Source organism: Hemiscyllium ocellatum, chromosome 43 (genome assembly GCF_020745735.1).
Source record: "Hemiscyllium ocellatum isolate sHemOce1 chromosome 43, sHemOce1.pat.X.cur, whole genome shotgun sequence".
Classification (NCBI taxonomy): Eukaryota; Metazoa; Chordata; class Chondrichthyes; order Orectolobiformes; family Hemiscylliidae; genus Hemiscyllium; species Hemiscyllium ocellatum.
Window position 1 is genome coordinate 36725600 of NC_083443.1, and position 24372 is coordinate 36749971.

At 45.0% G+C, this 24372-nt stretch overlaps 1 protein-coding gene across 1 annotated transcript in view; it reads right to left on the minus strand.

Annotated features, from left to right (window-relative positions):
- Positions 1-23018, minus strand: part of LOC132834976 (pro-neuregulin-3, membrane-bound isoform-like) — a 612621-nt gene extending 589603 nt beyond the window's left edge. The window contains exon 1 of the mRNA XM_060854144.1: positions 22343-23018. Within this exon, the coding sequence (XP_060710127.1) occupies positions 22343-23018 (676 nt within the window). The remainder of the gene's footprint in view (positions 1-22342) is intronic.
- Between the last annotated feature and the right edge of the window lie 1354 nt (positions 23019-24372).

Sequence of the window (24372 nt, forward strand, 5' to 3'; positions counted from 1 at the left end):
GCTGCCCTTGTCCTTCAAGACGGTCAGTGGTAAGAAGCCTTTGCATGAATGAGACAAAGCGTAGGAGCATATATCCGGGAACATAAAGACTGATACTCAGAATTTCTATAGGTACGTGAAGAGAAAGAGATTAGTGAAGATAAATGTAGGCCCCTACAGACAGAAACAGGAGAACACATAACAGGGGACAAAGAAATGGCTGACAACTGAATACATACTTTGGTAATGTCTTCACAAAAGATGACATAAATCAGATACCAGAAATGCTGGGGAATGAAAGATTTAGTGAGAGGGAAGAACCGAGGGATATCAATATTAGTAGAGAAATGGTGCTGGGAAAATTGAGGGGACTGAAGGTGGATAAATTCCCAAGGGCTGATAATCTACATTCCAGATTACTTAAGGAAGTGGCACTAGGAATAGCGAATGCATTTTTGTGGTCATCTTCCAGGATTCTATAGACTCTGGTACAGTCCCTATAGTTTGGAGGATAGATAATGTCACTCCAATAAGAACATTAAAAGCGAGCAGAACTACATGACAACACCAAGGATTAGATTAGATTAGATTAGATTACATTAGATTAGATCAGTTCTGAACAGATACAACATAACCTTTTGGTCCAGCAGCTAGTGTAGCTGTTTGCCTGGTGACAAAAACAAATTTGAATTAGGCCAATCAGTTTAAATTATACCCTCACAAAAAAAATCAAACTCCAATCCAGTTTGAATGGAGTATATTGACAATATTAAAAGCTCATGACACAATCCGATGCTTTGGCAGTATAAGCCCGGGGAAAACTGAACAGCTGGGAGACAACTGCCAAAAGCCCAGCAGATGTAGACTGCTAGTCAGAACTGTCCGAGAGGCACCTGTCTAGAGAAGGAGTTGGCACAGAGAAAAACATCGACTCCGACCTGGACAGCAAATCTGCAAAGAAAACATTTAACAGCTGACTGGTTTTGAAATTTAAATTTTTCAGTAAATCTTAATCGGGAGTTTTATCGGACTAGTATTATGGAAGAGAAAGTAAAAGATAAGTTAGAGAAGGAGTTGTAAACAGTTTTTAGTTAGTTAATTATTCTTTGTTATACTTTAAGAAATAAAGTTATTAATTTGTACTTTAATAGTTCTTGGCCTTGAATTTTCACAATTACCGCACGGGATAAATCTTTTCTGTGTTGCTGGTTTAAATTAAGCAGGAGGATTTACCCCGTGTCGCAACAAGTCCAAGAGTTTAAATGCTTTGGCATGGACTGCTTTGGGATCAACACTACAAGTTTTGTGAAAGGGTAGTTTGGTGAGAAAGGAGTTGTTCTTTTTCCTTTTCATTTTCTTTTATCAAAGACACCAGGAGTTGGAAAGCTTCATGAGAGAGAGGTGAGGTTTGAAAATATTTAAGAAGCATCACAGGGAAAACATAAGCTGACCAATTGGGACTGGGAGCCATCATGGGATGAGGGACCACCTGGATAAGTAAGACCAAGAGAACTCCCCTACTGCTCTGCCTTTAAAGTAAGTAGTTTAGTTAGATAGAGTATTTAAAAGACAGGGAATAACAATTTTTTTTGTATATATTTTAAAATGTTAAAATAGAGGAATAAGAACTAAATGGAAAGAGGGTAATTTAAGGGTATGTCAAGACCACTTTGAGACTGTGGAAAAAAAATACGAAATTATATTGTTTTAAACCAAGAAAACTGAATGGGATGTTGCAAACTGGACCTCATGTGGTATACCTACAACGTCGCCTTCCTCAAGCAGTCGGGGAGATCACCGGACAGCATGGTTCTGTATGTTTTTATTCAGAGCAGTTTTGCCTAGAGACGGTCCTTTAATTGGTCAATTGTTATGAGCTCAGGAAAGATCAGCATAGTAAGAACCACTCAGTGAGCTCCTTGGCAAGTGGCGATAACCTTATATGCAGACAACAGAGGAGAAAATTCTATTGTGCTAAACGGAAGCTCCTCAATCTCTGTCTCTTTCTCTCTCTCTTCCCCCCTCCCCAGTGCCCCCCACCCCACAGAGAATTTATTTTTTTAAAAACTCCTGGTTGCTGTTCTCAATCACCAATTCTCTATAAATTGCTCTTTGCAAATTGCTTTGTTGAAATGAAAAATGGGGAAAACAATCTTCAGAGGCAGAGAGAAGTCAAATCCTCAACCAGTGATTGAAAGACTGAGAATTGGAAAGTCTACAACTTCACATCATTAGCAAAGAGTTGAAAGAAAGCAATGGAACCATGTTTGTGATTTGGACTGGTGCCAGAACTGTGATGCCGTGGTAATGTTTCTCCTTCTTTCCCTCAAATAATTGCCTTTGTTTTTCTGTTTGTTTGCAGATAGGAACTATTATTTAGGGGGAAAGAACATAAGTAATGGTGTTATAAATGAACAATTCGTGTTTCTTTTTGCTATTGATTAAAACAGTTTGATTAAAATAAATAGTTATTTTCTTATTATTGGAAAACCAGGTGTACATATTCTTTTAACCTTAACCATGCAATCTCCTCCACATTGGTGAATCTAAATACAGACTGAGTGACCACTTTGCAGACTACCTCCACACTGTCTATGAGAATGACTCTGACTGAGGAGTCACTTGCCATTTCAATGCAGCCTCTCATGTTCACATTGTAGAAGGTTGAAGTTGGAAGTGTCAATGCCCCAGCAAAGACCAATGAAAGCTGGAGGAACAGCATCTCATTTTCTGCTCAGGCACTCTACAGCCTTCAGGGCTCAACATTGGGTTCAACAATTTTTCAAAGCATGAACTATGTCCTCCATTACATCCTGCATTGTGCAGACTTCTCCAGATCCTAAAGGAGCCTTCCACATCCATCAAAGTTTTACCTGCACATCCACTAATATCATTTATTGTATCCAATGCTCCCGATGTGGTCTCCTCTACATTGGGGAGACTGGGTGCCTCCTAGCAGAGCGCTTTAGGGAACATCAACCACACCGCCCTGTGGCCCAACATTTCAACTCCCCCTTCCACTCTGCCAAGGACATGGAGGTCCTGGGCCTCCTTCACCACCACTTCCTCATCACCAGGCGCCTGGAGGAAGAACGCTTTATCTTCCGCCTCAGAACACTTCAACCCCAGGGCATCAATGTGGACTTCAACAGCTTCCTCATTTCCCCTTCCCCCACCTCACCCCAGTTCCAAAATTCAGGCTCAGCACTGTCCCCGTGACTTGTCCAGACTTGTCCGACCTGCCTAGTTCCTTTTCCACCTATCCACTCCGCCCTCTCCTCCCTGACCTATCACCTTCATCCCCTCCCCCACTCACCCATTGTACTCTATGCTACTCTCTCCCCACCCCCACCCTCCTCTAGCTTATCTCTCCACACTTCCAGCTCACTGCCTTTATTCCTGATGAAGTTTTGCCCGAAACGTCGATTTCGCTGCACGTTGGATGCTGCCTGAACTGCTGTGCTCTTCCAGCACCACTGATCCAGAATCTGGTTTCCAGCATCTGCAGTCATTGTTTTTACCTCGTTGATTTTAACCCTACTGCGAATCCTCATGCAAGGATGCCTGCCTTGAAGAAGTTTTCCTCCTCTCTCTACAAGAATCTCAGGAAGTCCCTCTCCCACTGCAACTGCCAGGTCATTTCCTCTGCCCTGAAGCTCTTCAACCATGTCGTGAAACAAACTCGCTACCACAGCCACATTTGCTTCCTCAGTTCCTGCCTCCGTAACCGACTCATCTCACACGGACTCCGGACCACCTTTAAACCAGCAGAGTTCAGACCCGAACAGGACAAACAGTACAGACTACAGATTCAAAAACACCAGCAACAGTTCTCTTTCAGGATCCTCCGCTCCACACTTGCAGCAATGCGCTGGCACCTAACCTCTCTACAGTCAGCCCTGCCTCAGCTGAGGGCCACACTCTCTCAGAATTGAAAAGGACCCACTCTGTACTACATCCTCAGGAGAATTCATACTCTCAACAAACAGTATTTCAACTCCATCTCAAACATCAAAAACTGTAAGTACAACAAACTTTTATCCACCCACCTCCATAACCAGCGCTCCTCAAACATTCCAGAAGATTCCCCTGACCTCAGAAACGCCATTAGCCATGCAGCTGATGCAGCTACCACCGCCACACTGATTGATGATGTCATTTCCACCCCCATCATGGCCACTCCCACAGCCACTTCCGGCCCTCACATCATCGCTGATGCCACCCCTACTGCCGGTGTCTGCCACTACTTCCATCCCCACCAGCGCCACTCACTTGCATTCTGCTGACACACCCCCCACAGACCCCACTGTCACTATCCCCACCTCCCAGAACCCCGAGGGGAACACTACCCCTGCTCATGACACCACCCCCATTTCCCCACCATCACACCCACTCCAGTTACTGGCTCTGACCCCACTCCCAGCTCCACACCCACACCAGATCCCAGCTCCCAGCCCTGCCGAGTTTTCACCATCCCCCCAGACCTCCCCCTCACTGAGGATGAACGATCAGTTATCAAAGGACTCACCTCCATCCCCCTCCGTCCACGCATCAATGAATTTAATACATGCCGTGACGTCGAACAATTCTTCCGTCGCCTCCACCTCCGAGCTTACTTTCACAATCAGGTTTCCCGCCCACCTTCTGAGGACCCCTTCGCCCACCTCCAACACACTGCATCCACCTGGACACCCTGCGCTGGCCTATTACCTGCCCTCGACCTCTTCATTTCCAACTGCCACTGGGACATTAACCGCCTCAACCAGTCTACTCCCCTCCCCCACTCTAACCTCTCACCGTCACAACGTGCAGCCCTGCAATCCCTCCGCTCCAATCCCAACTTCACCATTAAGCCAGCGGATAAAGGGGGTGCAGTGGTAGGCTGGCGCACTGACCTCTACACCGCTGAAGCTAAACACCAACTCGAGGTCACCTCTTCCTACTGCCTCCTAGACCATGACCCCACCCCCATCGCCAAACCATCATCTCCCAGACCATACAGAACCTAATCACCTCAGGAGATCTCCCACCCACAGCTTCCAACCTCATAGTCCGGGAACCCCGCACTGCCCGGTTCTACCTCCTTCCCAAGCTCCACAAGCCTGACCACCCTGGCCGACCCATTGTCTCGGCCTGCTCCTGCCCCACTGAACTCATCTCTACCTCCCTCGACACTGTCCTATTCCCCCCTATTCCAGGAACTCCCCACATACTTTTGAGACACCACCCACGCCCTCCACCTCCTCCAAGACTTCCGTTTCCCTGGCCCCCAACGCCTCATCTTCACCATGGATATCCAATCCCTCTACACCTCCATCCGCCATGACCAGGGCCTCCAAGCCCTCCGTTTTTTCCTCTCCAGACGTCCCCAACAGTACCCTTCCACCGACACTCTCATTCGTTCGGCCGAACTGGTCCTCACCCTTAATTTCTCCTTCAAATCCTCCCACTTCCTCCAGACCAAAGGGGTAGCTATGGGCACACGTATGGGCCCCAGCTATGCCTGTCTCTTTGTTGGCTACGTAGAACAGTTGATCTTCCGTAATTACACCAGCACCACTCCTCACCTCTTCCTCCGCTACATTGATGACTGCATCGGCGCCACCTCGTGCTCCCGCGAGGAGATTGAGCAATTCATCAACTTCACCAACACATTCCACCCTGACCTTAAATTTACCTGGACCATCTCTGACACCTCCCTCCCCTTCCTGGACCTCTCCATCTCCATTAATGACGACCGACTTGACACTGACAATTTTTACAAACCCACCGACTCCCACAGCTACCTGGATTACACCTCTTCCCACCCTACCTCTTGCAAAAATGCCATCCCGTATTCCCAATTCCTCCGCCTCTGCCGTATCTGCTCCCAGGAGGACCAGTTCCACCATAGAACACACCAGATGGCCTCCTTTAGAAACTGCAATTTCCCTTCCCACATGGTTAAAGATGCCCTCCAACGCATCTCGCCCACATCCCACACCTTCGCCCTCAGACCCCACCCCTCCAACCGTAACAAGGACAGAACGCCCCTGGTGCTCACCTTCCACCCTACAACCTTCGCATAAACCAAATCATCCACCGACATTTCCGCCACCTCCAAAAAGACCCCACCACCAGGGATATATTTCCCTCCCCACCCCTTTCCACCTTCCACAAAGACCGTTCCCTCCGTGACTACCTGGTCAGGTCCACGCCCCCCTACGACCCACTCTCCCATCCTGGCACTTTCCCCTGCCACCGCAGGAACTTAAAACCTGTGCCCACACCTCCTCCCTCACCTCCATCCAAGGTCCTAAAGGAGCCTTCCACATCCAAAGTTTTACTTGCACATCCACTAATATCATTTATTGTATCCGTTGCTCCTGATGCAGTCTCCTCTACATTGGGGAGACTGGGCACCTCCTAGCAGAGCGCTTTAGGGAACATCTCCGAGATACCCGCACCAATCAACCACACCACCCCGTGGCCCAACATTTCAACGCCCCCTCCCACTCTGCCGAGGACATGGAGGTCCTGGGCCTCCTTCACCACCGCTCCCTCACCACCAGACGTCTGGAGTAAGAACGCCTCATCTTCCGCCTCGGAACACTTCAACCCCTGGGCATCAATGTGGACTTCAACAGCTTCCTCATTTCCCCTTCCCCCACCTCACCCTAGTTCCAAACTTCCAGCTCAGCACTGTCCCCATGACTTGTCCTACCTGCCTATCTTCTTTTCCACCTATCCACTCCACCTTCCTCCCTGACCTATCACCTTCATCCCCTCCACCACTCACCCATTCTACTCTATGCTACTTTCTCCCCACCCCCACCCTCCTCTAGCTTATCTCTCCATGCTTCAGGCTCACTGCCTTTATTCCTGATGAAGGGCTTTTGCCCGAAACGTCGATTTCACTGCTCATTGGATGCTGCCTGAACTGCTGTGCTCTTCCAGCACCACTGATCCAGATTCACCACGAGTGTTGCCCACCTCATTCACTACTGGGTTATGGCAGGACTGCGAAGCTTAGATCTGATCTATTGGATTGTAGGATCACTATAATCCAATCTGATCATTGGTTGTAGCTTGCTGATTCTACTGATGAGCACATGTAGTTCTGATTAGTCATTTCACCATGTTGGTACTACATTTTTAGATATGCCTGGTGTTGCTCCTGGCATGCCTTCCTGCACTCTCCATTGAATCAGGGTTGATCCCCTTGCTTGATGGTGACAGCAGAGTGGGGGATATGCCGGGCCATGAGGTTAAAGATTGTAGTTGAATATAATTCTGCTACTGTTGATGGCCCACAGCATCTCACGGATGCCAAGATTTTAGCTGCTAGATTTAGATATCCTACATAAATCTAGTCCCATTGACCAACATTTAGCCCCTATCCCTCCAAACCCTTACTATTCATATACCCATCCAGATGCCTTTTAAATGCTGTAATCATACCAGGCTCCATCACATCCTCTAGACGCTCATTCCATATATGCATCACCCTCTGTGTGAAAAAGTTGTCCTTTAGGTCCCCTTTATATCTTTCCCCTCTCACCTTAAATCTATGCCCTCTCATTTTGGACTCCCCCCTACCCCAGGGAAAAGACGGTGCCTACTTACGCTATCCATGCTTCTCATGATTTAATCAGCCTCTATAAAGGTCACCCCTCAGCCTATGGCGCTTCAGGGAAAATAGACCCAGTCTATTCAGTCTCTTCCTACAGCTCAAACCCGCCAACCTTTCCAAAATCCTCAATCTTTTCTGAACCCTTTCAAGCTTCACAATATCCTTCTAATAAGAAGGATACCAGAATTGTACACAATACTTCCAAAAGTAGCCGAACCAACGTCCTGTACAGTCACAACACGACCTCCCAAATCCAGTACTCAATGCACTGACCAATAAAGGCAAGCATATCAAATACCTTCTTCACTGTCCTACTTGCGACTCCACTTTCAAGGAACTGTGAACCTGCACTCTAAGTCTCTTTGTTCAGCAACACTCCCTAGGACCTTACCATTATGTGTATAAGTCCAGCCCTGATCTGCTTTTCCAAAATGCAGCACCTCCCATTTAACTAAATTAAACTCCATCTGCCACTCTTCATCCTATCTGATCAAGATCCCATTGTACTCTGTGGTAACCTTCTTCACTGCCCATTACACCACCAATGTTATCTGCAAACTGACTAACTATACCTCCTATGTTCACATCCAAACTATTTATATAAATGACAAAAAACAGTGCGTCCAGCACTGATCCTTGTAACATACCACAGGTCACAGGCCTCCAGTCTGCAAAGCAACCCCCACCACTTTGCTAACCAGTCTACCATGAGGAACTTTGTTGAACGCCTTTCTGAAGTCCATACAGATCACGTGCACTACTCTGCTCTCACCAATCCTCTGTTACTTCTTCAAAAAACTCAATCAAGTTAATGAGACACAAATTTCCCACACACAAAGCCATGCTGACCATAGCTAAATCAGTCCTTGCATTTCCAAATACATGTAAATCCTATACCTCAAGATTCCCTCCAACAATGTCAGGTTCACCAGTTTTGGTCCCTGGCCTTACCTTCCCACATTTCTTAGATAGTGGCACAATGTCAACCAACCTCCAGTTTTACGGCATCTCATCTATGGCTATCGATTATATCTCAGCAAAGGGCCCAGCAATCTCTTCCCTAGCTTCCCACAGGGGTCTAGGGTATACCATATCAGGTCCTGGTGATTTATGTGTTTTAAGATGTCCGGCAACTCTTTTTATGGATTAAAAATGTGTTGCTGGAAAAGCGCAGCAGGTCAGGCAGCAAAGGAGCAGGAGAATCAACGTTTCGGGCATAAGCCCTTCTTCAGGCTTATGCCCGAAACGTCGATTCTCCTGCTCCTTTGATGCTGCCTGACCTGCTGCGCTTTTCCATCAACACATTTTTCAGCTCTGATCTCCAGCATCTGCAGTCCTCACTTTCTCCTTTTTATGGATTACCCAAGGTACAGAAACCAGACATACCACTTAGGCCCATGTGGCACTCCCAGGAACTCCATCACATAAATTGGCAAAAGAACTTCAACAAAAACTGAAACATCTTATCAGTGGATCCAAACCACACCATACAATCATCACAGGAATTCCTAGGCAACATCAAGAACATAAACGTAGACAAGGACGAAGCAATGGTCACATTTGATGTGACTGCACTGTTCACTTCTATTGATAAAACTCTAGCCAGAGAGACAATAGCCAACCTCCTGGACAAATGAAACACACACCACAACGGGGAACCAATCAACAAGGGCTGCGCACTCAAACTACTAGACCTGTGCTTGATGACCAATTTCACATTCAACAATGCTAACATATGAACAAACCAATGGAACATCTCTGGGCTCATCCATCTCTGGGTTCAGAGCAGAAACAGTGATGCAAAGACTCGGACAAACAAATCCAACCCAAACGCTGGACCACATATATGTGGATGGCACTTTTGTTATCATTAAGAGAACAGAAATCGAGAACACACACCAGATTATCAACATCATTTTCACAGGGATCATGAGAGAGGAGGACGCCAACAATCAACTCCCATTCCTGGATGTATTGGTAGAAAGAACCAGAACGGTCAATGTACTACAAAAGTATACAGGAAAGCCACACACACAGACCAGAGCCTTAACTACAATACCAACAAATAAGAGAAGCTGCAGTAGGATCCTTTCCTACAAGGACGACAACGCTCTGCAGCACTCCAAACCTTCGAAGAGAAGAACACCTCTACTGAGCCTTCATCAAGAACAGATATCCCTTCAACTTCACCCTCCGATGCCTAATAGACAAACAACGTGATGTGGACATGCCAAGCTTTCTTACATAAAAAAAGTCTCTGAACCGACAGCCAGACCTCTCCCACCACTGGGATTCGTGCCAACACTCAGACAACAACTCACCAGGACAAAAGACCCGATACCCATCATGTGCAAGACAAACGTAATTTGCAAGATTCCATGTAAAGACTGCACGTAACACAATATAGGGCAAAAAGGCAGGCAACTATTGGTTTACTAGAGAAATTGTATCACTTGTTAAGCGGAAGAAGGAGGCTTATGCGACGATGAGACGAGATGGTTCAGATGAGGCAATGGAGAGTTACAGATTAGCTCGGAATGATTTAAAGAGAGAGTTAAGAAGAGCAAAGAAAGGACATGAGCAGTCTTTAGCAGGTAGAATAAAGGAAATCCCTTTAGGGTATTTGAGGAATAAAAGGATGATTAGGATAGGAACAGGGCCAGTCAAAGACAATAGTGGGAGGTTGAGTGTGGACCCTGTGGAGATCAGAGAGGTGCTAACTGAATAGTTCTCATTGGCTTTCATTCAGGAAAAGGAGAATATTGTAGAGGAAAAAAAATGAGATACGAGATATTAGATGAGAAAGGATCGAGGTTAGTAAGGAAGAGGAGATATCAATTCTAGAAGGAGTAAAAGTAGACAAGTCCCCTGGTCCAAATGGGATTTATCCGATGATTCTCTTGGAAGCTAGGGAGGAGATGGCAGATTCTTTGAGGATGGCAAATGTTGTGCAAGAAGGGCAGTAGAGATGACCCAGGTAATTATTGAGCAGGAACAGTTTTGGAATGGATAATAAGAGATAGGATTTGTAATCATCATGCAAGCAACAATTTGATTTCAGATAGTCAACATGGTTTCATCAAGGGCAGGTTATGTCTCACAAACCTCTGAATTTTTTGAGAAGGTGACCAAGCATGTGGATGAGGGTAGGGCAGTTGATGTGGTGTACATGGACTTCAATAAGGTTCCAATGGTAGGCTGTTGGGATAAATGGCATTGAGGGTGATTTAGCAGTTTGGATTAGAAACTGGCTTTCTGAGAGAAGGCAGTGAGTGGTGGTTGATGGAAAATATTCAGACTGGAGTACAGTTATTAGTGGTGTGCCACAAGGATCTGTTTTGGGACCAGTACTGTTTGTCATTTTTATAGCTGACTTAGACGCAGGCATAGGTGGGTGGGTTAGTAAGTCTGCAGTTGACACTAAAGTCGGTGGATTACTGGTCAGTGTTGAAGAATGTTACAGGTTGCATGGGGACGTGGATAAACTGCAGAATTGGGCTGAGAGGTGGCAAATGGAGTCCAATGCAGCTAAATGTGAGGTGGTTCACTTTGGGAAGAATAACAGGAAGGCAGTATACTGGGTCAATGGAAAGATTCTTGGTAGTGTGGATGTGCAGAGGGATCTTGGAATCCATATCCCTGAAAGTTGCTACCCAGGTGGATAGTGCTGTTAAGAAGGCATATGGTGTGTTATATTTTATTGATAGAGGGATTGAGCTCCGGAACCGTAATGTCATGTAGCAAATATACAAAACGCTAATGCGGCCACACTTGGAATATTGTGTACAGTTCCGGTCCCCATATTTCAGGAAGGATATGGAAGCACTGGAAAAGGTGCAGAGGAGATTTACCAGGATGTTGCCTGGTCTGGAGGAAAGGTCTTATGAGGAAAGGCTGAGAGACTTGGGTCTGTTCTCATTGGAAAGAAGAAGGCTAAGAGGGGTTTTGATGGAGACATACAAGATGATCAGAGGAGTAGAGAGGGTAGACGGTGAAAGTCTTTTTCCAAAGATGATGACGTCAGCTTGTACAAGAGGCATAACTACAAATTGTGACAGATTTAAGACAGATGTCAAAGGCAGGTTCTTTACGCAGAGAGTGGTAATGGGGTGGAATATCCTGCCTGCCAATGTCATAAACTCAGCTATACTAGGGAGATTTAAACAATCCTTAATAAGCACATGGATGATGATGGGATAGTGTAGGGGGATGAACACAGAACATAGAAAAATACAACACAGAACAGGCCTTTTGGCCAACGATGTTGTGCTGAGGATTAATCCTAATGTAAAATATAATAACTTAACCTACGCACCCCCAACTCACTGCTATCCATGTGCATGTCCAGCAGTTGCTTAAATGCCCCCAATGACTCTGCTTCCACCATTGTAGCTGGCAATGCATTCCATACATTCACAGCTCTCTGCGTAAAGAACCTACGTCTGATGTCTCCTTTATGCCTTCCTCCTAATATCTTCAAACTATGACTCCTCGTACCAGTCAATCCTGCCCTGGGGAAAAGTCTCTGGCTACTGACTCGATCTATTCCTCTCATTATCTTGTATACCTCGATCAGGTCTCCTCTCTTCCTCCTTCACTCCAGACAGAAAAGTCTGAGCTTATTCAACTTTTCTTCATAAGACAAACCCTCCAGTCCAGGCAGCATCCTGGTAAACCTTCTTTGCACCCTCTCCAAAGCCTCTGTATCTTTCCATAGTAGGGCGACCAGAACTGAACACAATATTCCAAGTGCACACAATATTGTACAGCTGTAGCAAAACCTCGTGGCTCTTAAACTCGATCTCCCGGTTAATGAAAACCAAAATACCATATGCTTTCTTAACAACCCTATCCACTTGGGTGACAACTTTGAGGGATCTATGTACTTGCACACCCAGATCTCTCTGTTCCTCCACACTGCCAAGAACCCTGTCTTTAATCCTATATTCAATATTTGGGTTCAACTTCCAAAATGCATCACTTCACATTTATCCAGGTTGAACTTCATCTGCTATTTCTCAGCCCAGCTCTGTATCCTGTCTATGTCGCGCTGCAGCCTGCAGTAGCCCTTGATACTATCGACACCTCCAACTTTTGTGTCATCTGAAAATTTATTAACCCACCCCTCAACCTCCTCATCCAAGTCATTTGTAGTTTTTATAAAGTTGCAGAGGCCCAAGACCAGATCTCTGTGGGATCCCACTCAACACGGTCCTCCAGGCAGAATACTTTCCATCTACAACCACTCTCTGCTTTCTGTTAGCCAGCCAAGTCTGAATTCAGATAGCCAAATCTCCCTGTATCCCATACCTCCTGACTTTATGAATGAGTCTACCATGGGGAATCTTATCAAATGCCTTGCTGAAATCCATATACACCATATCCACTGCTCAATCTTCGCCGACCTTTCTTGACACCTCCTCAAAGAACTCAATAAGATTTGTGAGGCATGACCTGCCCCTCACAAAGCCATGCTGACTGCCTTTAATCACACTATGCTTTGACAAATAGTCATAAATCCTATCCCTCAGAATTCTTTCCAAATTTCCAGAAGACTGACTGGTCTGCAATTGCCAAGTATTTCCCTATTACCCTTCTTGAAAGGATGAGCTTAGTTTAGTTCACAGGTCAATGAAATCTCGAGGGCCGAAGGGCCTGTTCTGCGCTGTATTGTTCTATGTTCTAACAGCCATCTGCATCCATGAACATCAACTGGCCACTAAACACCACGAGCTGTCCATAGACGACAAGGATCACAAACGCGAATGGGACAACACAACGATCATAGGACAAGCTAAACAGAGGACAGTCAGAGAAGTCATTGAAAAGTGGCACTCATCCATGAACTCCATCAATAAATACCCAGACCTAGACCCAATATACCAGCCACTATAATGAGCAACAGAAACTGGCAACCGGAAGCAGCAGGAACGGAACCAAATAAATTCCAGAAGAGACAGTACAGCAGCACTTCACAGAAAGCTCCAAAGCACTGAAGGTATCACCTAGACGGGACGAAAAGTTTGCAAATCAGCTTCCCGGATCAGTGAACATACCCACAACTACAACAACCGGCGACTGAGCTACAAATCTTTACACAAACTTTGACCGACTCTGCAATATGGACATTTAAGATGCTGTTGTTTAGTTTTCCTTGTTCTATTTCTTCCATATCCTTCTCCTGATGCAATATACTTGTTTAGTATCTCACCCAGCTCCTGTGGTTTCGCACATAGGAGCCTTGCACATGGTTAAGGGGCCCTATTCTCTCCCCAGTTACCCTTTTGTCTCGAATGAATTTGTAGAATGTCTTTAGATTCTCTTTAAGCCTATTCGCCAAAGCTATCTCATGTCAGCTTTTTGGCCTCCTGATTTCCCTCTTAAGTATACTCCTACTGCCCTTATACTCTTCTAGGGATTCACTTGATCCCTGCTGGCTATACCGGACATATGCTTCCTTCTTTTCCTGAACCAAAACCTCAATTTGTATAGTCATCCAGCATTCTCTATCCCTACCAGCCTTGCCTTTCACATTAATACGTACATACTGTCTCTGAACTCTGGTTATCTTATTTTTGAACGATGCCCATTTTCCAGCCAGCCCTTGATCTGCGAACATCTGCTCCCAAAACAAAATTAAATGTTCTTGCCCAATACCATCAAAATTGACCTTCCTCAAATTACAATTGTAACTGATGTGCCTGTGTCCCCAGCTTGATAACTCTCGGCTGATGTTCCTGCAGCCACAAACAGTTACTCCAGGTTTTTGCCCTGAACACAACAGCATCCAGAAGATCCCACATTCGGCAATCACAGACCATCCGCAGATCTACCATCTCTTCTGGTCAATCAATTCGTAATTGCTAATTAATTGATTTATAATTCATATAACATACACTTTCAAAAGCTTTAGTACTGCCAGTAATCTTTAAAATACTAGCGAAGCAATATAAAAGTTACACGGCTGGTGAAATATATTGTTTAAAACAATACCAGTTACGGATTTATCTGCTGCACAATATTGGAAATCAAATACTGAAAGAGAAAGCGAGGACTGCAGATGCTGGAGATCAGAGCTGAAAATGTGTTGCTGGAAAAGCGCAGCAGGTCAGGCAGCATCCAAGGAGCAGGAGAGTCGACGTTTCGGGCATGAGCCCTTCTTCAGGAATGAGGAAAGTATGTCCAGCAGGTAGGGAGGAGAGACTTGGGGGAGGGGCATTGGAAATGCGATAGGTGGATAGGGCAGAGAGGTCAGGAAGAAGATTGCAGGTTAGGAAGGCGGTGCAGAGTTCGAGGGATTTGACTGAGACAAGGTGGGGGGAGGGGGAAATTAGGAAACTGGAGAAATCTGAGTTCATCCCGTGGTTGGAGGGTTCCCAGGCGGAAGATGAGGCGCTCTTCCTCCAGCCGTCGTGTTGCTATGGTCTGGCGATAGAGGAGTCCAAGGACCTGCATGTCCTTGGTGGAGTGGGAGGGGGAGTTGAAGTGTTGAGCCACGGGGTGGTTGGGTTGGTTGGTCCGGGTGTCCCAGAGGTGTTCCCTGAAACGTTCCGCAAGTAGGCGGCCTGTCTCCCCAATATACAGGAGGCCACATCGGGTGCAGCGGATGCAGTAAATGATGTGTGTGGAGGTGCAGGCGGCCTGTCTCCCCAATATATTGCATCTGCTGCACCCGATGTGGCCTCCTCTATATTGGGGAGACAGGCCGCCTACTTGCGGAACGTTTCAGGGAACACCTCTGGGACACCCGGACCAACCAACCCAACCACCCCGTGGCTCAACACTTCAACTCCCCCTCCCACTCCACCAAGGACATGCAGGTCCTTGGACTCCTCTATCGCCAGACCATAGCAACACGACGGCTGGAGGAAGAGCACCTCATCTTCTGCCTGGGAACCCTCCAACCACAGGGGATGAACTCAGATTTCTCCAGTTTCCTAATTTCCCCCTCCCCCCACCTTGTCTCAGTCAAATCCCTCAAACTCTGCACCGCCCTCCTAACCTGCAATCTTCTTCCTGACCTCTCTGCCCCACCCCCACCCCCACCCCCCACTCTGGCCTATCACCCTCACCTTGACCTCCTTCCACCTAGTGCATTTCCAACGCCCCTCCCCCAAATCCCTCCTCCCTACCTTTTATCTTAGCCTGCTGGACACACTTTCCTCATTCCTGAAGAAGGGCTCATGCCCGAAACGTCGACTCTCCTGCTCAATCAAATACTGAAGCCTGAAAATAAGATTGTCATGAAAAGCATCTCCTTTCCAACTTTCATTAACCTTCCACTTCTTATGGTACGCCATCCCTTTCTATATGAACTAAATTCACATTTTGAACAAGAGTTTCAAATATATTTACTCAACCAAGACTGAGGCCAAGACTCCTTCATATTGACCACATCTCTTTCCTGGGCAAAAGCGGGTACTTCAGATGCTGGAGATTACAGTCAAGATTGGTGTGGTGATGGAAAAGCACAGCAGGTCAGGCAGGATCAGGAAATCGACGTTTCGGGCAAAAGCCCTTCATCAGGAATGAGGCTGGGTGCTGAGGGAGTGGAGAGATAAATGGGAGGAGGGTTCTGTCCTTGTATCTTTCCTAAGCAAACATTTAAAATTTTCTTTTTTTAATTCATTCACAATATGTGGGTATTGGACTGCCCATTGCTAATTGCAATTAAGAATCAAACACAAAGCCATGGGTCTGAAGTCACATGTAGGCAAGGCCTAGAAAAGACAGCAGTTTCCTTCCCTAAAAGACATTAGTGAACCAGATTTTTTTTTCCCTGACAATCAACAATGGTTTGATAGTCATCATTAGACTCTCAATTTCCTTTATTGAAGTCAAACTCCACCATCTGTAGGATTTAAACCTGGGTCCCCAGAACATTTTCTGGATCTCTGGAACAATAGCTTAGCAATAATGCCATTAGGCCATCGCTTCCCCCGTGAGCTATAATGAATCACTTTCTGTGGTAGTTTCTTGCTACAGTAATCAAAGCCTATTCAGGCCAGAGTTTTCAGATGATTGATAGATGACTGCTACTCCTGCAGCTACCTGTTTGACTAGGCTATATTATCTTACTTGAAGTGTATTAGTTCTAGGTCAGAATCTGACTGATTGTCTAAAACTGAACTTGCAAATGATTTACCAGTTGAAGTCTCACTTTAACCAAATTCTCAGACATGCTCATTTGGTCTCGATCTCACTCAGTCTGCATCCCCCACGCCGAACTTGCTCCCTTACAGGTCGTTATAGCACCGACATTATGACAGCAGAAACTGCCAAGATCAAAGAAAGTCTAGTACAATTTATTTCACAAAAAGAGGTTGCAAAGGACTTCCCTTCTGTTTGGATGGATGCTCAACAGCTTTAAAAATGGGAAGTCAGAGCTCCTTAATTTGGGTTGCCTTTGGAGCGCCAATAACCAGCTGACGTGTGATTAAAACACTACTTCAGAAGAACTAATGTGATAAGCTTGATTAACAACTCTTCGTTTTCCAATGGGAAACTTTACAGCCTTTTGGACTCAACGTTGAGTTCAACAACTTCAGGACGTAAACTCTGTCCTCCATTTTGATATTTTTCTTCCAGTGTCTTTATCTTGCTCTTGTGTTTTTGCTTTCAGGCAGAGCTGATTTTTATTCTGCATTTAACATCCACTCTGGACCAATACTTTATTGATTCTCTATAAACATTATTATTTCTTTTGACTTTTCTTATATGACACTTTTGATCTCTAACCCCACACCCTTTAACTGTTAGCTGACTTTCCCTTTTATTCCACTTGTTCTCCTGCCCTTTTCTCAACAGCATAAAAGGCATCACATACCTTTCCCCTTCAGTTCTGAATCAAAGTCATATTGGTCACAGAGTCCTTTAGCACGGAGACAAGCCCTTTGGCAAACTGGTCAATGCTGACCAAAATATCCATCCACTTTAAGCCCATTTCCCTGCCCATATCCTTCTTATCCCTTCCTATCCATGTATTTATCCAAATGCCTATTAAATGTTATTAATGTACCCACCTCAACCACTTCCACTGGTAGCTCATTCCATTTGCGTACTACCCTGTGTGTAAAAAAAGTTGCCCCTCAGGTTCCCTTTTATTCTTTCCCCTCTAACTTTAAACTGATGCTAGGCAGAAGTGGGTCATTTCTGATGATGGGCTTTTGCCCGAAACGTCGATTTCCTGCTCCTTGGATGCTGCCTGACCTGCTGTCCTTTACCAGCACCGCTCTAATCTTCAACTGAAGCCGTCTAGTCTTTGGTTCCCCAATCCTGGGAAAACAGATTGAGTGCATAAACCCTCTCATGATCTTATACACTTCGACAAGATTCCCCCCTCAGTCTTACCTTGTCCAACCTCTCCCTATGACTCAGACCGTTGAGTTCTGGCAACGTGCTTGTAAATTTCTTCTGCATTCTTTCCAGTTTAACAACATCCTTTGTATAGCAAGGTGTCCAAAACTGAACACATTACTCCAAGTGCGGCCTCACTAATGTCTTATACAACTGCAACATTACTTCCTAACTTCTATATTCAGTGCTCTGACTGATGAAGGCTAGTGTGCCAAAAGGCTTCTTCACTGACCCTGGATTAGTGGTGCTGGAAGAGCACAGCAGTTCAGGCAACATCCAAGGAGCAGCGAATTCGATGTTTCGGGCAAAAGCTCTTCATCAGGAACAAAGGCAGAGAGCCTGAAGCGTGGAGAAATAAGCTAGAGGAGGGTGGGGGTGGGGAGAGAGTAGCATAGAGTACAATAGGTGAGTGGGGGAGGGAGGAGAAGGTAGAGGGGATAGGTGGAAAAGGAGATAGGCAGGTAGGACAAGTCCGGACAAGTCATGGGGACAGTGCTGAGCTGGAAGTTTGGAACTAGGGTGAGATGGGGGAAGGGGACCGTCTACCTGTGACTTCACTTTTAGAAATTGTGAACCTAAATCCAAGATCCCTCTGTTCCACGATTCTCCTTAAGGTCCTACCATTCACCATGAAACTCCTACTTTGATTTGACTTTCCAAAGTGCAGGATCTCACACTTATCTATATTAAACTCCATTTGCCATTTCTCGATCCACGTCCCCAGCAGGTGAAGGTCCTGATACAATTTCTGATAACCTTCCTCACTGTCCACGACACCACCTATTTTAGTGTCATCTGTAAATTTAGTAATTATGCATTGTACATTCTCATCCAAATCACTGATAGAGATAACAAACAGTAAAGCACCCAGCACCAACCCCTAAGCCACTCCAATAGTCACATGCCTTCAGTCTGACAAGCATCTTTCCACTATTACCCTCAGCTTCCTACCATCAAGCCAATTGTGTAACCAATTTACCAGCTCCCCATGGCTTCCACGTGACCTGCCAGAGCAGCCGACCTTGTGGAACCTTCTCGTACCTTACTGCAATCCACATAGACCTCGGTCTCACTCTCCATCGATGCTGCCCGTTTCTTCAACATCTTCTGGTTGATGATCACTGGTTACTGCCTCAGCAACAATTATTGAGACTGCAATTGTTTCCAATTTGTATAGCAGATTGAGAGTTGGGGACTGTGTCAAAGTTTACACATGACACGAAGATGAGTGGTAGAACAGTGTGTAGAGGACAGTGAAAGTCTGCAGAGGGTTACAGATAGTTTAAGTGAGTGACAAGGATCTGGCAGATGGAGTACAATGTTGGTAAATATGAGGCCATCCATTTTGGTTGAAATAATCAACAAAATGGGCTATTATTTAAATGGTGAAAAATTGCAGCATGCTGCTGTGCAGAGAGACCTGGCTGCCCTTGTGTTAGCATCACAAAAAGTTGGTTTGTACGTACAACAGGTAATTGAGAAAGCAAATAGAATACGGTCCTTCGTTGCTGGAGGGATGGAGTTTAAAAGTAGAAAGGATGTACTGGCACTGGAGGGGGTGCACAGGAAGTTCACAAGGTTGGTTTTCAGAATTAGGGAGGTTGGCTTATGAGGAGAAATTGAGTGGACTCTGAATATACTCATTGGAATTTAGAAGAATTAGGGAGGATCTTATAGAAACATATAAAATTCTGAAGGGAATAGATAAAGTAGAAGCAGGGAGGTTGTTTTCACTGGTGGATGAAACTAGAACTAGAGGGTATAGCCTCAAAATAAGGAGGAGCAGATTTCGGACTGAGTTGAGGAGGAACTTCTTTACCCAATGGGTTGTAAATCTGTGGAATTCCGTGCCCAGTGTAGTTGAGGGTAACTTGGGGTATATTGAATGTTTTAAAAGATGAAGATAGACAGATTTTTGAAAAGTAAAGGAATTAAGCGTAATGGTGAGCGGGTGGATAAGTGGAGCCGAGTGCATGAAAAGATCACCGGTGATCTTGTTGAATGGCGGAGTATGTTCCCACGGGCCAGATGGCCTCCTCCTGATCCTGTTCCTTATGGTCTTGTGGCTTCTGTTTTTATTTCTGATTTTTGGCACATGCAGAATTTTTCTTTCATTTACACTCTTGTCTATTTGCAATGTCAAGGAGATTCTGCAGAATGCAATAGTAAGACCAGATCTCCTTGAAGAATATACCACTATCTCTCTCACTCATTCTGCAATTCTCTAGTTCACACCCAATCTGTTACATTTTGAAATATGTATAGAGAATAAAAGAGAGAAATTTAAGGAAAAGGAACTTTACGAGCCTTCATACCAACCCGGAAAAGCACAGGATATACTTTAAGAGAGATGGCTTTCAAGAAAGCAACAGCAGCACTGGAATTTCAAAACCATCATAACAGGCACCAATATATGCACCAAACTATACACCAAAGTGTATATTACTTTCGCTTTATGCATTTTAACTTTTCTTCAGCTCTGCCTCCACCATAATTTAACTTGCTCTATTCTTGCATGCTAGTATGTGGATGTGATTGGATTCTGAATAGGCTTTACTTGACTTAAGTGAGTTTTTTTCTTTTCTTAAATTAAGACATCTGTCTTATTTCTTCATACAGTTTTTACATGGCCAAGAACATACTGATTTGAAAAATAAAATCACACTTTTCTAAAAATCAAAACTGTTATAACCAAATTATGGAGTTAAAGGATTCAAAACTTATCCACCTCTCCAAACTTGGTTGTAACAATATAGACAAGGGAGAGAATAGGTCATAGCATAGACAAGGACAGGACCTGTTTGACATATATATAGGGAGATGCAAGAACTATTGTGGTGCAGTGGGTAATGTCTCTGCCTCTGGCCCAGGCGTTCTGGGTTCGAAATCCATCAGCCATGGAAGATGCTTCATAATATGGCTGACCAGATATGATCAATCTGTAAATCCACCTCCCCCCACTCCCTGATCCACCTCTAACAGATGGTAAAAAAGCAGGGGTTGCTGGGTCAGCCAGAATCATCCAGTAACTGCTGCACAACAGCTCCTCCACCCCAAAGATTAAAAAGGTGCCAAACATAGGTTCTCACCATTGAGATAGTATCACATATTCCTTCCACTGAGAGATTACACAGGCACAGAATCAGTCTCCATGTTAAAATGAGTCTCAATGTACACAGGCTGAGAATAAGTGATAATAGCAATCTCAGTATACAAAGGGACAGGATCAGGTTCAATGTGCACCCTACGTGCATCAGTCTTGTTCTATAAAGCAATAGACTTTGTCTTGATGTACACAAGGGAAAATTGGTTTGATATGCACAACAAGAGAACCAGCCGTGGTGTACGCTTGGAGATAACCAGTCCCAAACACCAAAGGGATAATCTACAAGTCTTGATATACACTGAGAGCAATTGAATCAGTTTTGATATACTTAGGGGATATAAATTGTCTTGATATGCACAGTGCTAGAATAAGTCTGTATATTGACAACAAGATGTATACACCAGCCAATCAATTCCAATATACATCACTCTGGACATTCACAAGTGAGAAGAATCAATTGGGATACATATGGGGAGGGGGGGGGTGGGGGAGGAGTTGGAATCAATCAGGATACATAGGGGTGGAATCATTCGAGATCCACATGGTGGAATCAGTCTGGATCCACATGGGGTGGGGGGGGGTGGAATCAGTCTGGATCCACATGGGGGGGATGGAATCAGTCAATCCACATGGGGGTGTGGAATCAGTCGCGATTTAAACAGGGTTAGAATCACTCAGGATATACAAGGGGATACAAGTAACACATAATGGTAACAGAAACGGATTCAATATGTACAGAAAGTGAATCAGTTTTGTTATACACAGATGAAATAGATCTCTATATGCAATGGCAGTGAATCAGGCTCGACATGGTACAAACAAAATCATTTCCAATATATACAGGCGTTAATTATTGTGCTTGAACAAGTTCCACTATATACACAGAGCATGAACAATTATAATAGTGAGGGGAGTGGAAACAGCATTTTTATAAGAGAACACAATCAACCCTCCTTCTTTCTTATTGGACATGAAGAAAAGTGAGCTCCATCAAATTATGCTTCACATGTCATCAGCACAGAGACTAATCAGCTTTCATTGATTTCAGATCAGAAATCTTGGATCTTTTGTAGTTATGCTGATTGTGATTGTTAATTACTCAGCAAAATTAGAATTGTCTCCAAATCACCACCCAAGTATTTTTTTTTAATCCTCTGAAGAATGCAGCACACGCACATCCCCATGGACACTGATTCTCATATATACACAGCCACACGCTCAGATTCACACACAAACACACAGCTCTTACAACTCAGCATTTGTAGAATATTGAGATCGGATTTACTTACGAAACTTGGGTTCAATGACAGAATGGATCTTGGTGCTAGATTCCCCTGATTTTGAGAGTGTCCAAGATGGAGTGGAGTCGTGCAGAAAGAATTTGCTGGAAGAGGTAGAAAAGGGCACCATCTGCCAAGTTGGTACATGTGAGACAGTTGGAGTGAGACGGAAAGGTAATGTAGGGGTGAGGGCTGCTGTTGAAGTGGTTGTGGGGAGTAGGGGGCTGCGATGGGCAGTGGTTGAGCGGATTGTACCGTGGGTACTAATCCTGGGGGTGAGCGTCACTGGCATTTGTGTACTCACAGCTACAGTACTAAGGAAGCTGTTGGTACCAGTGTACACTGTAGTGGCCTCTGCATTCTTCGGAAGTGAGCTTGGCTTTGAGAGGAAGATAGGATCCTGCCCAATGTGATTGGACTCCAAGTTATCAGAGGGTACATATTCCTTTACTGAACCAACAACAATCCACCTCAGCAGCATCAGACTCAATCCCAAACCAATGAATCCAATCAGAAGAGGAACAATACAGAGCCAGGTCTGTTGGCGAGGCCACACAATACAGTTACTGCAGTGTAAGCCCCTGGATGGTGCAGAGCTCTCCTGCTCTTCTACTGGATTCGCACCTTCAGATTCTCCAGAAACAGGAAAAACAGGTGGAGCTGAAGAAATCCCCCCCTCACTCATCCTGTTGCGAATGCGAAGCCCTCAGGCCCACAGATAGACATCAGGAATGCATAGCCAGGGATCAAAGAATCCGAAAAAAATAGACAGAACAATTGCATTCAGAAGGAAATGCTGTTTTCTATCAGCTGCAGGTCAATTGCCACAGAATATTCATCTATCCCCAAACGAAACGTTGGCAGCATTGGGGGAGATGCTGAGTCAGCTACGGCAAAACGCACATTTCTTTCTCTCTGCTGGATCTACAGGGGCTCGCCTCTCTCCTCGGGCTTCTTCTCACAGACTCTCCGGGGCCACAGCATAGCTTCCAGGATTGGCACAAAGCATCTTCATCGCTTGCTGTAGCTCAGGCATTCCAATACGCAGACACACATACACACATAGACTCACATAAAAACCCCTCTCCTTCTCCATTCGAACTGAGAAGCATCCGATTCGTGGTCGTCAGGAGCAGTATAATGCACCTGTTAATCTCCAGTCAGTATCCAACCCTTGCCCAGCACTTAAGGACACAAGCCAATCCGCTTGCTGGGAGGAAGTGCTGGTTGCAGTGCAAAAGCAGCAGCATTGCTGCCTGACAGTGCATTGCTGAAAGCTAGCAATAGCCCACAACACAAAAACCCCATCGCCAACAAAGCATCGCTCACAACTACAAGGTCTTTGATGCTAAAAAGAAAACAAAAACGGAAAACAGAAAAAATGTCTACAGAGAAGGGCAGAGCGAATGAAAAAGAAGCAAACACGGGCACCTCCCACTCAGCTAATGCAGAAATGGAGACAGCTACTGTTCCCAGCATAAATAAATGATCCTGTTCCAATTCCCCCAGGAGTTCCGGGCTGGCTGCTTTCAGGCTGTTTTTCATGCAATGCTGATTTGAATTGGAGAATGTTAATTGCGTTTCTGCTCAGGGTGAACATTTCAAAGTGTTTTGAAACAAAAGAAAACAAAATAAAAGATGATTTGTTCGCGTGAAGGTTTTTGGGAGTGGGAGGTAGAGAGATGAGGAAATCCTGCATTTACCCTTCTGTCATGACCAAAGACAGGACTCAGCGAGAGAGCTATCATATTGAGCTATACTATGCATTTGCACCGCATCTCAGAGTCAAGGACATCAAGAAAAGGAACGCAGCAGCTTAAAGCTGCACACTGCCTGTGTTTAGACACATCAGGGCTATACTGTCAGCAGCCTTACCTCCCACAGTACAATCTCAGCTTCAACCCCCAAATCATCTATTTCACTCTTCATTTAACATTTTATCTGAAATACATTGTCTTCATACTGAAACATACAATCAATCCAAGAGCACAAATCTCACACTGACCAGTTGAGCTATTCTCCTTTGTAACTTCACATAA